We start from the raw sequence: 17,919 nt of genomic DNA, 5'->3' as shown, positions 1-17,919 counted from the left end.
GGTTAGTGGGGTGGAAAGAAGGCCCTCCTCCTTGTAGGAGGAGGTTAGTGGGGTGGAAAGGGAAGGAATGGGGATTTTACAGTATCCTTCCTCTGGAGTGGGTTTGAAATAGACATTTTGCTGTATCCTTCCCCCAAGAGTGAGAAGAGAATGGGCATTTAGCAGTTTCCTTCCCCAGCCACACCCACCAAGCCATGTCCACCAAGCCACGCCCAAAGAACTGGTAGTAAAAAAAAAAAGAATCCCACCACTGGACTACATATATATGCAATTACACTTTCCAGCATAAGAAAGATTATTTTTTCAGCTGTAAGAATGTGCTAGAACCAGTTCAGAGCCAAAAGCCTTCAGGAAATAACTGATTAAGGTTTTGTCAATTTTAGGCAGGAGTACAAGCCAGTCCTGAAAGGTACTAATCAAAGTCATAGACAAAGAACAACCTTGTGGTTAGCACATATTGTGATTTAGTCACTCAAGCTGAAGATTTAAAGTAGTAATTCCCACTGCTTTGAGAAAAATGCTCTTATAATGTTGGTGCCTCAATTATACATTCCAAAAACAAAGAAACTAGCAGAACAATATGAACATCATCTTTTTTCAGCAGGCAAATGTTTTTAGTCAAGAATAAAATTTGGAAAAAAATAGCTACAATCCAACAGATTACAATGATAAAGATTATTCTTTACATATGTAAGATCGTCCCCATCATACTGCTTCATTTAAAAAAGGCTGTTGAGAGATTCACTGATTTTTCTGAGCTACTTAATTTAACCCAAGTTATGAATAAATTTTAGGTATGGTGCATATTAATTTCTCTCAATTTAATATGCAGAGCTTTATAGGAATCCAGTCTATTTAAAAGCACAGTGTGTTATCTACAAAAGCCCTTGCTATACTTTTCAATAAATATTCTATCTTGTTATATGTAGCTTAATTGCTGTTTACTTTTCCCCATAGTGATAATATGTATGTATGTATGTATGTATATATGTATGTACGTATGTATGTAAGTAAGTAAGTAAGTAAGTAAGTAAGTAAGTAACCTGGAGATTTTCCTACTATGCATCAATTTACTGAATACAATGTTATTTGTTAACCCTGAAAGCCAGCTGGGTAACCTTGGCCAGTTAGTCTCTCTCAGTCCAATCCACCTCATAGGGCTGTTGTTATGGGGAAATTAGAAGGAGGAAGTTGTGTTGGATATATTCACCATCTTAAGTCATTTGTAAAAATAACACAGGTGAGAAATAAATCAATAAATCAATAAGTAAATTTCTTATCAAACAAACAGAAAGCAAAAGCTTGTCTAAAGTCAGCATAATAATAATGATCAGAGAAAACAAAGAAAACTAAAACTGGATATCAGATTTTTGAAATCCTCAAGCCACCAATGCCCAGGCTGCAAGTCAATGCAGGTAGTCCCCGACTTTGTTTAGTGATGGTTCAAAGTTACCACAACAATGAAAATAGTGACTGATGATTATTTTTCACATGACAGTTGCAGCATCTCCATGGTCAGATGATCAAAATTCAGATGCTTGGCAGCTGGCTCGCACTTATGATGGTTTCAGTATTCCGGGGGCCCTGTGATCACCTTTTGTGACCTGACAATTATAGTGAGAAAGCCAAATTCACTTAATAACCATGTTACTAACTTGACATCTGCAGTGATTCACTTAACAACTGTGGCAAGCAAGGTCATAAAATGAGGCAAAACTCACTTAACAAATGCCTCACTTGGCCACAGAAATGTTGGGCTCAATTGTGGCTATAAATCAAGGTGCGTATGGCATTGCCTCCCATTTTTTGCAGTCTTCAGAAGCAGAATACAGAATAGTATTTCATACTATTAAAATATCATAGCAAAATTGCAATGTACTGGGAATTGTTTTCTTTCCCTGCCCAGGCTTGGAGGCTGAATAGTATTATTTTTACCCTCCCCTCTAATAAAACAGATCACAAATTTTAATCTCATATATCTTGGTAACATTCTACATCAACCCAAGTTATTATCTACGGCTGTTAGGCAGAGGTGATTTACTGCTAGTTTGGCCCGGATTGGGCGAACTGGTAGTAGCGGCATGCGCAGAAGCAGCATGCGCAAGCGCATTCACAAGCGAACTGGTAGTAAAAATAATAGAAACCCACCACTGCTGTCAGAGATAGAAATCAAGAAAATAATAGAAATGCAATCTCTACTCAGAAAAAAAATCTTCATTGTAATTACACAGGAATAACTTTACATGTACCTCAAAGGGTCACCCCAAGCCTCATTATGCAGGGGATGGTATGTTTCCTGAGATGAATGGGTAAAGAATTGCAAGAATATATATTCCCAGCATGATAACCCAAGGTATGAAGGTCATCCCAGCTGCCCAGCTAAAGGAAACAGGCATCTACATTGAAACAGCAGCAAAACAGAAACATGCTGGAGGTGGGTAATTACTTTAGTAACAAAGACCAAAGCATTGATTCATATTGTGTAGGAGAAAGCAATGATAAATTAATATTTTACTGAGAAAACCAGAAAGATAGACAATATAAAGTGGCAGATACTACATGACAAAGGAGATGCCAGAAGTTCAATATGATTTTAGAAATGGCTGACAACAAGAGGCATTATTGCAGATGCACATTAGATAAGAAAACCAAAGAATACAAAAAAAGAAATCAATACACTATATGTTTAACTGATTTTTAAAATCTTTCAATTGTGTTATCAAGCTGAACAATGCCTTTAGACAAATGGAAATACAAGAATATCTCATTGTCCTCATGAGAAACCTATACCCATCTCTGCAAGCTTTAGTAATGAAAATCCAGAACAATAAAAATATTGGGACTAAAATTTAAAAGCGCAGAAGACCAAACTACCTAAATATGTTGCGTTTAGCTATATTATTCTCAACTGCCCTTAGTATTTCATAGACTGAAATTTTTTTGTTCAATTATATTGAGGTTTATGCACCTTTCTTTCTAGGGCTGTGATGTCAAACTCAAGGCTCGGGGGCAGGATCTGGCCCACAAGGCTGCCCTGGAAACAGCGAAGGAGCAGCCTCTGCCAAAAAAATGGAGGCTGTCCCAGCCAAAAACGGAGCTTGCGAGGGCCATGCACACACACACACGAGCTCCATTTTTGCTGGCAGAAGAGGCCATCGCAGCTGAAAATGGAGCATGGGAGCCCGTTTTCACTGACAATGTGCTTGGGCCACCACAGGTGCACCAGACATGAGTGATGTCCAGCTAGCCAAGCCCACATGGCTACGCCCACCCTCTGAGGTCAAACACAATCCTGATGTGGCCCTCAATGAAATCAGGTTTGACACCTCTGTTCTGGGGTATTTATAAACCTGGCAATTTAAGAGTTATTCTGTTATTTTCATTGAGCTGACAAAATTTAGCATGTGATAGGAACTAATCACACCTAGTTCAACATCCTCAGAATATTCAGATATCCCAGTACAATAAACTGCCTATTACCAGAATGAAAAGAAATCCGGCACATCAAGATAAATATTTAACACAGGATTTTTTTTTAAAAAAAAGGCAATGAGATATTCATTTATAAATTAACAAAAAAGACAGGTTTCCTAGCAAGAAAATGTAATGCTGAGAAAAGTAATCCTTATTTTTACTGGTCATATTAGGAATATTGATCATCAATCATGTTAGGATTATGTGAAGCTAGTAGTTGGGATTTATATAAACCTAGTTAATTGGGTTTTATTTTAAAAAAATACTGTATTTTTCACTCCTTTTTTCACTGCCTCTGCGCACCCCATTTTTGACCTCAGCGCAGTCCATTTTCAGCCCGTTCCTGGTGGCGGCAATCAGTGGTGATAGGCAGCGACGGCAATGGGCAGTGGCGGCAATCCCTGCAGCCTGGAACAGCTGATCGAAGGTATTATGGGAGGCCAATCCAACCACCAATCAGTTGCTCATGCTAAATCAGGCTGTGCTGAAGCTGACCAGGGTGTTTGCTGCAAGGAGGAAAATTGCTGGCAGAGACAGGTTTTTTCCTTGTTTTCCTCCCTAAAAGCTATGTGTCTTATGGTCTGGAGCATTTTATAGTGTGAAAAATATGTTTTTTTTTTAATAAAACCTAACTAACTAGGTATAAATCACAACCACAGGCTTCATATAGAAAATTAAGCCAAAACCAAATGTGTGGCAGGACAAAAATTGATGAGAAAAGTTAACACAGATAGTCCTCAATTTACAACAGTTCATTTAGTGACTGTTTGAAGTTACAATGGTACTGAAAAATATGACTTATGATCATTTTTCACGCCTATGACCATTGCATTGCTGTAGTCACATGATCAAAATTTTGACACTTGGGAATTGGCTCATATTTATGACCGTTGCAGTATCCTGGGATCATGTGACCATCTTTTGCAATCTTCTGACAAGCAAAGGCAATGGGGAAGCCAGATTACCTTAACAACCATATTGCTTACTTAACAACTGTGACAAGGTCATAAAATGGGGCAAAATTCACTTACCTTAGCAACAGAAATTTTGTGAAATTTTCCATCATGATGGTAAGTAAAGGTATAGTAGAAAATAGTAAAATATAGTAGAAAAATATCAATGTTTGATTTTAGGACTAGCTTTAGATTAAAAGGCAAAAGTGTTTCAAAGATAGAATCGGCCCTGCATGCCTCCTACATTATGACATAATACATGGGTAATACATAATATGGCTTTCTTTCATTTATCTTCAGCAAGGTTATAAAGAATTAATTAACAATAGTTAATTAAAAAAAGATTTTGGATTTTGTGACGGGATAAACCAATGCAAGGAAAATGCCCATACTAGTGACCAGTTAAAGCCTATCCTTGGTGATTCAAGTGTTTGGGTCAGTGTGGGAGCCTGGCAGCAACTGGTAAGTCAGAAGAGGGCTCAGCAGGCATCTGGTGGAAAAAATAAAGGAACCAAAAAAAAAAAAAGTGCAAGTAAAACATTAAAGGGGAAGTAAGGAAGTAAAAAGAAAGGAGCAGAGAGTAGGCATTACAGTTGGAACACAATTTGGCCTGAAGTGGCTTCTTCTATCAAACTTCTTGACATATAAGTGTTGTAGTTTTCGGCGGGATTCTGCCCTTTTATCTCCTTTCATGTGGGTCTCTACAAACCATGGATTGTCAAACAGACATACTTTCAGAGCAATCACCATTTCCTGTCTCAGTTCAGTCTTCTCTCTTCTGCGATTATAGTAGTTCCTGCAGGTTTTTTGCAATAGATAAAATTAACTTTCTATCATTATGTCATTTCCTAAATAAAGCTTGTTTTTTTCTTTTATGCAAGCTGCAGGCTCCTCAAGAATATTTTTTCAAATAAAGTTTCATAACTTCAATATTTCTCCCTAGGGGCATTCTTTCTACTACATGAAACCAGCAGCTTTCCAAGATTTAAATTAAGATAGCAGAAAACAAAAGCCTCAAGCTAAAGAAGCTTCTTGTAAATAAGCAGAAAATGAAAAAAATAGCCTTTTTTAAAAATGCAATGCAATTCTTTACTCTAATAAAAGTACCTTCCCAATGGAAAATGATGCTTGGGTTGGTACCACTCCTGACCCTGCAACAGATATTTCCAAAAACGGTGCTTGTTTGCTTAAATAGGAAGGCAGGATGTAAATAAAATTAATTTACAAAATATAATAAATATTTTATTGGCCATGTGTATTTACACAGACAAGAAATTTGTCTGTAATGTACTGCAAACTATGGGATACAAAACTTTTGCTAGAACAATTTTCGAATACAGCTTGTCTGCCTGGAATCCGCACTGTATTGTTGTCCCCAATTCAGGTCTGAGTCTGGTGCCAAAACCAATGATGGACACCAGACATGAGGTGCAAGTTTTTTAATTGCTTTTTATTGGAGTATTCCAAGGAAAAGGATTCCTGGTTAAAATGCCAAGAACCAAGAACAAAGGATTAAGTAAGGTTTATACATTTTCACTAAAGGAGAAGGCAGGACAAGGTGAGATAACAAGAAATATCTAATAAACATTTTAGTAATAATTCTACAATTTGTTCTATTGGTCTCTAGCTGTCTCTATTCTTAATGAATGCCCCAGGAGTTATCCACTACATATTTCATTTGCTATAGGCCATCCCTAACTTTTAGCTGAGGTCTGCAAGTTGTCTAACTACCCATAATTGCTACAACCTTTACACATCATATTTGCTGTTGATAAGCATTCTTTGTTCTTGCCAAACCCCCACAATTACAGTCTTCCTGATTTACTTTCAAGTGTGTTCCATGACCTTGCTTTAGTAGCCAGTCCATCAGTATATTGCACATTAACACAACTGAGCGAGTCCAGAGGTATTTCACCAGAACAGTACTCCACTCCTCTACTGACAACGTAATGTTATGCCCCGCTGGAAATTTTGGATTTGGACAACCTAGAACTGTGCCACCTATGGTCTGACCATAATTATCTGCTACAACATCTAATCTGTCAATGACTATTTCAGCTTCAACTGCAATGAGCATAGATACAAACTCAAGGTAAACCGCACCAAACTCAAAAAAATACTTCAGCAACAGAGTGGTCAATGCCTAGAATGCACTACCTGACTCTGTAGTTACATCCTCATACCCCCATAACCTTAACCTTAACCTGTCTATGGTTGACATCACTCCATTCCTAAGAGGTCAGTAGGGGTGTGCATAAGCGTGCCTACCATCCCCATCCTACTGTCCCCATTTATTTGAACCCATTTCCTGTGCTCTGTGCTCGTGCTCTTACTCATGTTTATTCTCATTCCTGTTACCTTGTACATAAGTGACAAACGAAATAAATAAAATAATAAATTATTCCCTCTCCCCCCCCCCATCCACTGTTGCAAGCAGGATGGGATGTCGTTTATAGGTTTTAGTTCTCTATTGCCGAAATTAAGTGTGGGAGAGGAGGGAAATTACACGCTGCGACACACGGTTATGCTGAACTCTCGGATATCTCGGGGAAGGGTGCGAGTGTCACGAAAATCATGTCTAAAGAAATCAGAAATTCTTGGTCATCGTTACAATGTACAATTGGTTCGCATTCTGATCAACGTCATTCCTTGAGGCGGAGCATGACATCATGAGGCTTGAATTGGATTTAATTCCTCTTGCAATGTTTCCTGGTCTTTGTAGTCCTTTCGGCCGATTTCTCGGTAGATACATATTGCATTGGTGGCTGACTGGGGAATTCTGGGAGTCCGCACATTTTAAAAATTACTGCGGTTGAACTGAAATAACATTGATCTGCACCGAAGCATCCCTCTCTTTCACTGCAGAATACAGCTTTTAAATCCCAACAGACTCCCACGTGCGGAAATCCCGCGATGGAGACCAACGTCCCTCCACTCTCCTCTCCTTCCGCGTTTGTAACTCTTCGATAACCAGAGCTCAGAAGGTCTTTAATTGGTCGCCCGCCTCTCCGGCTTCTGATTGGCTGCGAGAATGACATTGACGCGTCACTCCGCCATTGGCATCAGGGGTCTTACTGGCCAATTCAGAAAGGCCATGTCAGAAAACACGCGAGCCAATGACAACGCGCCGTCTCCAGCGTCCAGCAGCTATTGGAAGCGCCTTAGCGGGTGTCCTGATTGGCCGCCGTTCGGCTGAGGGGCGGAGAGCAGGCGGCAGCTCTCCGGGTTTTCTCAGCCGCGGCGGAGTTGCTTTCGTCTTCGGCGGGATGGGTGTTTTCTCGCGGGCCGGGCCGCGGTGGTTCCTGGCACGGGCGGCGGTGGGGTTGCCGCTGTTCCTGTTGCTAGCGTCCATCAGCTGGGCTGCTGCGGGTCAGTACGAGCACTTCCGGTGGGCCTTGCTTTGTGGATGGGGGGCCGAGTGTGGGAGAGGAAACCCTGATGGAGAGGGCGGCGGCGGCAGCCGGGTCGATTGGGGTGGGGTGAAGCAAAAGGCCGAAAGCCGGTTAGGGATAAGAGAGGCGGCCAGTCGAGAACGCGTTGGGATAAATAGTTGCTTTTAGTAGTCCTTTCTCGCCAACTTCCCAGGAAGGATATATACATCGTCGCAGATTAGCCTCTCTTTCAGCTTTGACGCTTAACATTTGCAACCCCTCACTTCAATACAATCCTTATTTTTTTAAATTTAATTTTATTTATATCTCTCCTTTTTATAAATAACTCAATCCAATTAAATCAGGGCGGAGAAATCTTAGCATGGGTTCCTTTGTGTTTAAAGCCAATTGCTCTGCAATTCATGCATGTAAAGCTAAGACTTGGGGGTTACCCCAGAGCAGAAAAGAGGTGCTTCCCCTCCACACACATACCTGATGTAAGGCCCCTAGCAACTTTTTCTAGAGCACAGGGTGGAAATAATCTGCTAAATGAGGAGTGGAAAGGTGTGTTTATTAAGTGCTTTACTAAATGTTGCTAAAGGTTTTGACACCCACTCACCCCATAACATGGTTATTATACATACTGTACAAGTCTGTATAAATATCCAAACAAGTGTATATATAATAGGTATTTGGCATTTATTTGTCATTTATATCTCATCTTTCCTATAGAAATTCAAGGCGGTGACTGATTTCTTTTTGCCTATGCAAGCTTGTAAATATGATCTATGACTGCAACTGAAGCCATTAATGCACATTAAAACACATTGTACCAGACATGTTCTCATATTTTGCTGATAAGGTACACATTTGTCTTTTTGCATCAGAAAAGCTATTTCTTGATAACACCCCCCTTCCAGGAATACTAATTTATTGTAATGTTATATTAGTAAAATTTCAATAGCATCTACTAAATATTTACTGATTATTATATTACATTACATTATTACAAAATAAGGTTAGAAAGAAAGAGAGAAAAAGAAAAAATGGGGAAATATATAAAAGAATAACTTCCAATCTTCATCACAATAATAAACAAATTTGATATCTCTTTGCTTTCTCATAAGATTACAAAGACAAAATTTTCCCACAAAAATCTATTTAATTATTTCCAAAATCTTAAAGTAACAGTCTCATTTTTCCAAATTTGCCTCGACTCTTAATTTATAACTTAGATCAGAATCTATTTAACTTTCGCTGTTTATTTCCTGTTTTAAGTTTTTAAACGTGGCTAAATTTTCTTCTGTTCAAAAATGGCTGTAAACTCATCAGGTGGCTTTTCAGTTCTCTAATAGCCCTAAGATAGTTAAATAAGTAGTCACTTCTGAAAGTGAGTAGAAAGTGAGATTAGCAAAATCAGTATCCTTTAAAAGACTCCATGGTGGCTGTGAGCATGATAGTTGATCCCTTCCTCTCCTGGTACTCCAACCTGTGGGAAATTACTATCCTGCTGTCTTCTCCTGAGGAGCATCCATCTTGGGTTACATGTGATTAAGCTCCTATCATTCCCTTGTCCGTGATGGTTCTTCAGTTGTCTAGCTTTTTCAAAAACTGTTTAGTTTGCCACATCTCCCCAAGCCTTATCTTGATATTTCTCTACTCTAGAAATCTATATTTATTGTCTGGCTGGCCAGAATGCTCTGGAAAGCACAAGATGCCAGATGGAGATGCTTATTGTTTGTGTGAAATATGTGGGCTCATTTCTGCAGAGTGGGATAGGAAGAAATTGAGGAATATAAATGAATGAAATAAATTTAGCATTGAAGAAAGTTAATAACCAATAGCAGATAGGGAGGTTCATGGTATTAATGGATGGGTAGTAGTTTTTCACTGTCTTGAATGTCTTGAGAAAGTTGGTTGCCACATATAAAAAGAAAAGCAATGGAGACTGATAATTTGAGGTACTTATATTGTTATTCCCAGGAATGCCTGGAGCAAGGAATGGTACAAGGAACCTTCTTGTGGCCTGATCATTAGTGATCCCTCTACCAAACCACCTGATTTTGACCTACCTTACTTTGGTCAAAATTGAACAAAATTAGGTGTGATAATGGAAAAAGTTCCACGGTCCTGTATCAGTGGGAATGGAAAGACCCCTGTTGCGATTGTGGTGCTGATAGGCAAACTATTCAACATATTGTGCAAGATTGCCCATGACATGTGTTCACTGGTTCCCTAGAGGATCTGCATGAAGCAGCACCAGAGGCGATCGCCTAGATAGCTGACATATAGTTAGGAGGCCACTGCCATACTCTCATAGAAGTTTTACTTAATAATTACGTGGATTGTGTATATATGTTTACTTCTATTCTGTCATGTTCTCATTGTACTACTAATAATAACTGAGATAGTAAAGTCAATTAATGGGTTTGACTAAGAGAGTAAAGCAAATAATTCTACTGTTAAAAATTAACTGCCCCACTAGTAAATAAAATATAATTTAATTTTTCAGTCAAAATGTTGACTAATTTCTCTATTCACACCTAAAAAACCAAGGCATTTAGTCAGTTCAAATTCACCACATAATCTTCAAAGCTGTAATAGTATTTCTATATATTACTTAATCTGGATGTATAATAACGCAAGATTTTCCTAGCAAAACGGTAAACTCTCATTTTTAATACTGGTTTATCTCTAGGCATATTTTAGATACATTCACTTGGAATTTAATGCTGTAATTGTATGAATATTTGTCTAGAAATAAGCCCCATTTAATAAAATGATTGTTTAACTATTACAGCTTACAAAATTTTATCAGAACAAAGTAAAACCTTTCATGATGACCCTAGCTTTGTTATATTCTTATTGTCTCTTCCACATGTTTAAAGAATAGCTTTGTTATGAGAAGTATTACAAAAGTCTTTCACAGAAAACATAGGCAGACCAATGCCAAGGATGGATGCTTTATCATCATTGATAATGACCATTTGACGTTACAACAGCACTGAAAAATATGACTTATGGTCATTTTTCATAGTTATGACTGCTGCAGCATCGCCATGGTCATGTGATTTACATTTGGATGCTTGACAACTGACACACATTTATGATGGTTGCAGTGTCCTGGAGTCATGTGTTCTTCTTTTGCGACCTTCTGACAAAGTCAATGTGGAAACTAGATTCACTTAACCTACTAATGTAAGAACTGCCATGATTCACGTAACAAATATGGCAAAAGAAGTCATAAAATGGGGCAAAACTCACTTAAGAAATTTCTCACTTAACAAGATAATTTTTGGGCTCAATTGTGGTTGTAAATTGAGGGTTATCTGTATTTTGGCTGTCAGGAAAAGTGTACTTTGAGCACTTATTACATCCAAAGGTATGGTTTGATTTGTTTTTGTTTAAATCTAATTAGAAGTGTGTATTTTTCCCAGAACTATTTTTTCAGAATACCCAGCTTTGTGAAGCAAATGGAACAATCCTAGATTGCAATTTTTTAATTGGAACTTTATTTCTATACTTATCACCCTGTTACTATTACTTTAAAATAACTAAGACACTAAATAGTTTTTAAAATCCTGCTCTAAAAGAACTTTTTTGAGGCAAACTAAAATTTGAAGTTCGTCTACAATCATTAGCTTTGACTAGAGGGTATTTGTATTTTTGTTTTGCCATTTATTACAACTACTGTGTAAGGTTTTGTGTAATGGTGGATTATGAAAAAAAGTTCGATTTTTTAGTTATCTTTTCCTATAAAAGTTTTATTTCAGTTCAGTTATTTTTATCATCATTCTTGCAATTCTTCACATGAAATAGAAAACATTTCTGAGCTCATGGATATACAGAACTAAAGAATTCCTATTCCAGACTGACTAGATTCCTAACATTAGCTTGACTTTAATGCTCGGGATATAATGTTATATTTTGTGGTATATGAAGCACTGAAACATCCTTCTGTTAACTTATTGCCCTGCAGATTTATAGATTTTAACTTCAGAATTGGCCATATTGCAGAATTTTAAAAGTATAAGAAGATCATTCCTCCTCCCTCTCCTAATTAGATTTGCCGGTTGCTTTTCCTTTTCTTCTGGAAGCTCAAGATGGCCCACCTAGGACTATTTTTACCACAATGGTCTTTTAGAGAAGGTTAACAGATTGTACTCTGCTCAAAGTCAGTCAGTATATTCCATTGCCAGGAGTAGACTTGAATCCATCCTAGTCCAACATGTTTATTATTATGATCTGCCACATTAGCTAGGTAAGGCTCTTCTAAAGTTTGCTGAAAATTATATTCTTGATAGCATGGATCAATTGTATTTTCTTCCTTCCTTCCTTCCTTTCTTCCTTTTGCTGATTTATGTAAGAGTTTTTTTCTGCAGTAACTGAACATTAATTGCAATTTCTAGGTTGTTTCTGGATTAATATCCTACCAGATACTTTCTAAAAGATGTACTATAATTTTTGTTTTTTGTGTGCTTAAATTTAAAATGTCTCATTATCAATAGTTTTACATGTTTACCATGGACAAATAGAGGTGTGACACCAGTATACAATATATGGAAAGGGTTTTTTTATTATCTTTGGTTTACCTTCAGTAAAGGGATTGGGTTATCTGCACAATATACTTTTAATTGGTCACAACAGATATTGGTAGGTCACTTGTTTATGTTGTTGTTGTTTATGTTGATTTTATTTATATGCCGCCCTTTTCCCCCGAAGGGGACTCAGGGCGGCTCACAGCTCAACAGGGAAGGGGATACAAACAGAATTTAAACTTGTGGCACAAGACTTGTTATAGTAACCAGACACCTTGGTGAGGTGTACTTGCTCAGCTGGTTATCAAGGAAGTTCGCCCGATCAGTTTTCAGGCACTATTAACATCCAACAGTGTAACTGAGAATCTGAGATTATGAAGAAACTCTTAGAGCAGAATAACTAGGAGAACAAAATGGCAACAGTAAAAAGACTACAAGAAAGCCACTTGGAGCCATGTGACTAAATTGATCCATCAGTAAATATCAGTACATTGCACATAAAATCACTCTTGAAGAATTTCTAAAAAAAAAAGAGAATGGCTATACGCTTTGGATATAATTTTCCAAGATTCAAGGTGATGTAAATTGCAGTGTTATTGACTATAGTTTTATGTTGGAATGGAACCACTCTGAATAACAAGAGTCACGTGTATTCATCTTTTGCAAACTCTGGATTGTCATATTAGAAAAACAATTTAGTTAATTGATCTGGAATTGTTAATAATCATTATTTTCTCATGGGAATCAATAATTAGCATGTACCTGTGTTTTTAATATACACTCAGATTAATCTTTTAAGAAACCAAATTTGAGTGTTTACCGCAACAGGGTTTCTGCTTTTTAAAATCTACTTATTTTTTGTTGAGTCCTTGAAATATAAGGAACCTTCTCTGCTGGCATTTGTTTTCTACAAAATCTTTACCAGCTGAATAGGAAAAGACAGCTAAACAAACAAAACCTGTTTTCCTTATGATACATTGCTTTGGAAAGAACATCTTATCTGCTGACAGTCAACAATGTGTTTGCCTGCAACTTAATATAGAGCTTGTTCCTTTAGAGAGATCTTAACATGATGCAATGAGAATGAAATACAGCCAACTGGCTTCACTTTGAAGATGCAAATTATTTCAATACATTTATTGGTGTGATAGTTTAATGGATTTAAATTAAAATAATAGCATGTTGTACACACAATATTAAACTAAACAAAAATCTTGTGATTTATCATGAAGCTGATCACTAAAATATGTCATTATCTATGCTTTTTAATTTGAATTGTTTTCAAGTGAAATCATTGTCTTTTTGATACTGATTACAATGGTTTTCTCATGCTAAATATGCTGCTTTTTTCTGAATAAATCAAGTTAAAGACTATATTATTAATCTGGAAACTCTATGAAACTTTAGTTCTTAAAGAGTGATTTCTAATCTGCTTTCTTTATTATATAACATTGCCCAAAAATTATTGTAGATTTTTTTCCTTTTCTTTGTAAATTTTGCTGTGTGAAGTTTCAATTAGACCTCCTGTCTGCTCCATTCAGTTCCTTATTTTTGGCTCTTTCCAGGTATCAGTATTTTATTTTCTTATATTAGTTCTGTTTCCTCCAAAGCTTTTTTCCCCCTCCTGCCTAAGGATTCTAGCTGATCTAATTTTTTTGAAATAGACATACTATAAATAGAAATAAATATCAAAATCACATTGTTATTGCAATGTGTCTGTGCTTGATGATAATTCAAAATAAAAAAGAAACTCGCAACGTACAGCAAGAAAAAGAAAAATATAATACCTTTTACAGGTTTTCAGCATATTGACTAATTTAGAATAACTGATTAAATTAGATTGAACAGTTTATCTTTAAGCTACATTTTATTTACATACCTCTGGTTAATTTCAGATTGCTTTTTGCAAATGTAAGATTTTTTCTTTATTGAAACAATCTGTATTTTCTGCCCCAATTGCCACACTATTCTAGATAGTCCTGTGATCATTTAGTTAGAGGTGAAAGAAAGGAGCAATAAGAAAAATATCTAGCACTCTTTTTTTTCACTGAAGACAACCTATGCTTTATAGCCCTTCCTGGTTTGGATTATTGATTTGCAAATAAGCTATGAATTATAATTACTGTATATATTCATTTATTGTGAAGTATGTATCTCTAGCACATCATTGTAAGCGTTGGGTACATATTGTGTTTATGCATGAAGTACTGTAATTTCATAAGTGTAGGTTAATATTTGTATATGATTTATTATCTGAAGCTTTGAGATAAAATTAATGGCAATTGTTAAGAATATGATTTATTCCCAAATTTTGTTGTTAAAATCATTCTCTTTAATTTTGTAGATGAAGAAGCTGCTCAAGAGGAGTCTTTTGAATCAAAGGTGACTAGTCTTTTGTCTGGGATTCCTTTCTCATAGCTATGAATTTTTGAATTAATGAAAATGATACAATATATAATTGCCATGAAAAAAATTTTACCTAAGTTTTATGGTTGCATAAAAGCTTAAATGAGAGAAAAAAATATTTCAGTAATTCTATTATTTTGAAATATCTTAGATTATTTAATTATTTCCACACAGGTTATTTCAGAATTGAAATGGGAAATATTTTCAAACAATTTCCTGTGAGACTATAACTGCATTGGTTGCACTATCCATTAGCTACATTGGTTGAAGCTGGCGGAAGTCATAGCTCAGCAACATCTAATAGGATATAATGAAAGAAGAGTTGCTGGGAATAGAGAATAAACATATTTTTAAAACAAAAAGCAGATTCTGGAAGAAAATGTGATAAATTGGAATCTGTAACAAAGTAGTTTGCATTATCCTAAAGGTTACTTTTGTGTCTTTTGATTTCTTGCATGCAATTGTCTTAGAATAAAAACTCCAACTTTGCTATATTTCATAACAAAAACTATGTTTCTTTTTCCCCCTACTATTTATTTTGTAGTCAACCTTGCCTTCTGAAGAACAAGTGAAAGATCATTCAGCAGGAGCCCAAGTGGTAGCAGGTCAGATCTTTATTGATTCTGAAGATCCAGAGGCTCTAGCTGAAGATGGAGATGGTTTTGGAGAAGAGGACAAGGAAAGGACTTTGGAGAGCTTAAGCTCTTTAGAATTGTCTGACTTATTAAATAAAGACATGGAAGAAGTAGAAGCAGAAAAAACAGGTGATTGTGTGGGTTATTAATTTTCCATCTGCCGATCTTAAGCAGTTTTTATGTACTTTTTAGATGAGATTTGTAAGAGCTTGAGGAAAGCATTCTTACCTTTTTCAGAAAAATTGGTGAAACTATAGTAGTTAAATCAGAAGCCTTATATTCCTTCCTTCCTCTATAAGTTTTTTGCTTTTTTTCCAGCAAATTGTCATAATAGTATTCTGTTTTCCTGAAAATAAGATCTACCCAGATAATAAGCTCAATTGGACTTTTGAGCGCATGCACTAAAATAAGCCCTCCCCTAAAATATTTCAACGCATGCACAACCTGTCCCTGCCATTTCCTGGGGAGAAAGGGGAAGAAATTGCCCCACATGTCCCAGCCATCCATATGGAGGCTGTTTCCGAAAACCCTAGCCACCGCGCACCTTTTCTTAGTGGTGACCGCAAAAAGAATGGCAGGCCCAGCGATGCACCTTGTTGCCAGCCCTATCCCTGTCAAACTGGGACTGGGGTGAGGGGGACTGGCGCTGGAGCTCCAAACAGTGGCTGGTGCGGGCTCTGAACAACCATGAAGTGGGATTGGTATGCCCGGTTCTTGCCTGCAGCACTGCCAGCCAGGATCAGGTTAGAGCCGCTGCTGGCCAAGATCAGCAGGAGCCGGATCAGCAGGAGCCGGACGCACCGCCGCCGCTTGGGAGGAAAAGAGGGGAGGCACTGTGAGAAAGCCTATTTCTCACTTTCTTCTCCTGGGTGGTGGCAGCGTGTTCAGCTCATCGAAACTGGCCTGCTGATCATGGCTGACAAGGGTGGGGTGGCACATCTTACCTGACTTCCAGCTCCATCACATTTCTTGCCATTGTGCCGCTTTTTGTGACCGCCACTAAGAGAAGGGGCACGGTAGCTAGGGCTTGTAGGAGTGGCCTCCGCAAGACTGTTCCGTGTGGATGGCAGGTGCCTGTGGGGCATGTCCCCCTCTCCTCCCCCCCGCCTCACCTCATGTTGTTTGCACAGGTAGCAACAAGGAGGCCCAGCAATGCTAGGGCTGGCAAGAGTGTGCCAGAAACAGACAGAACTTCCAGCCCTCTCTGGATCACCTGATCCGCGGGCAATGGCTTGAGGTTAAGGGACCTCCTGCACCTCAAAAATAATAAGACCTTCCCAAAAATAAGGCCAAGCACTTATTTCGGAGGTTAAAAAAAAATAAGACCCTGTCTCATTTTTGGGGAAACACAGTTACATTATACATACTGCTTAAATGCTGTTTTAAAAGAATAAATATTAGGAATGTTTCTTGTATATTTGTAGATACATGTGGTGAAAATTAGACAATGGGTCTACAAATATACAAGAAAATTTCTTAATATTTAATATTCCTTTAAAACAGCATTGTTTAAGCAGTATGTCCTAAATTCTGCCTATACTTTTGTTCTTCTTTTTTGTAATTTGATGCTCTTTAGGATATGAGAGCCAGTTTGGTGTAATGGTTAAGGTGCTGGCCTAGAAACCAGGAAACTATGATCTCTAGTCCTGCTTTAGGCATGAAAGCCAGCTGAGTAACTTTGAGCTGGTCACTCTCAACCCACTTCATAGATTTATTGTAGAGAAAATAGGAGGAAGAAGTGCTATTTACGTTCACCATCTTGAGTTACATAAAATAATAAAGGTGGGATAAAATTTTAATAAATGATGGAAATATAAAAACTGTATTTAGGTGTATCCATGAATCAGTAGAATGGATTTTTCTGGTAAAATAGTTTTCTGCCTTTCTTATATGTCAGCCCCACTGGTGTATTCATACAGTTTTAACAGTGTTACATAGTTAATCAGACTTTTTATCTAAATGTTTTTGATTACAGGTTGCTGGTAAATCTCTTCAATGTCAAAACCATAGCTTGCATTCTGTGATTTTTAACTAGCTTCACTGACTAAATGCGGAGAACATTATAAATCCTTGTTTGTGTCTTGTTTCCAATACTCAGATCCCAATTTTGAAATAGATTTTAGAGGTGAGGTTTGAGATAACTGATATTCATCACAATCCCATAGTAACATATTCTTCAATGAAAGCAAGATTACCAAAGAGAATACTCAGATATTTAAAGATTAGTTAGTGTATATGAGAAATTGGACTTAAAAATAGGATAGATATATGCATATCTGTTTATTAATACATTGAAAACAAGACTACTCACAAAATGATTTGTTTCTATTCGTAAACAAACAAGTTCTGCAAGACTGCTTCAGCCAGTTATAGTTCAGCCACAGGATGGGAGCTTTTAAAATATTTGTCTACAATTTTGTGTGGAATAAACCTTATTCTGAATTAATTTGGATGACTGCATACTTATCTTTCCTAATAAGTTATCTGAAAAGACCAGCTATGCTCTTCACTAGCACAGGAATTACTGGTAGACAAGGTGGAG

The 17,919-nt window shown here is 37.2% G+C and overlaps 1 protein-coding gene across 1 annotated transcript in view; it reads left to right on the top strand.

Annotated features, from left to right (window-relative positions):
• Positions 1–7,590: 7,590 nt before the first annotated feature.
• SEL1L (SEL1L adaptor subunit of ERAD E3 ubiquitin ligase) overlaps positions 7,591–17,919 on the top strand; it is a 35,457-nt gene continuing 25,128 nt past the window's right edge. The window contains exons 1-3 of the mRNA XM_032232470.1: positions 7,591–7,796; positions 14,681–14,718; positions 15,287–15,506. Of these exons, the coding sequence (XP_032088361.1) occupies positions 7,694–7,796; positions 14,681–14,718; positions 15,287–15,506 (361 nt within the window). The 5' untranslated portion in view covers positions 7,591–7,693. The remainder of the gene's footprint in view (positions 7,797–14,680; positions 14,719–15,286; positions 15,507–17,919) is intronic.

The sequence above is a fragment of the Thamnophis elegans genome, chromosome 1, assembly GCF_009769535.1.
Source record: "Thamnophis elegans isolate rThaEle1 chromosome 1, rThaEle1.pri, whole genome shotgun sequence".
Taxonomy (NCBI): domain Eukaryota; kingdom Metazoa; phylum Chordata; class Lepidosauria; order Squamata; family Colubridae; genus Thamnophis; species Thamnophis elegans.
Note: the sequence above shows the minus strand (reverse complement) of the source record. Positions and strands in the feature narration are given on the sequence as shown.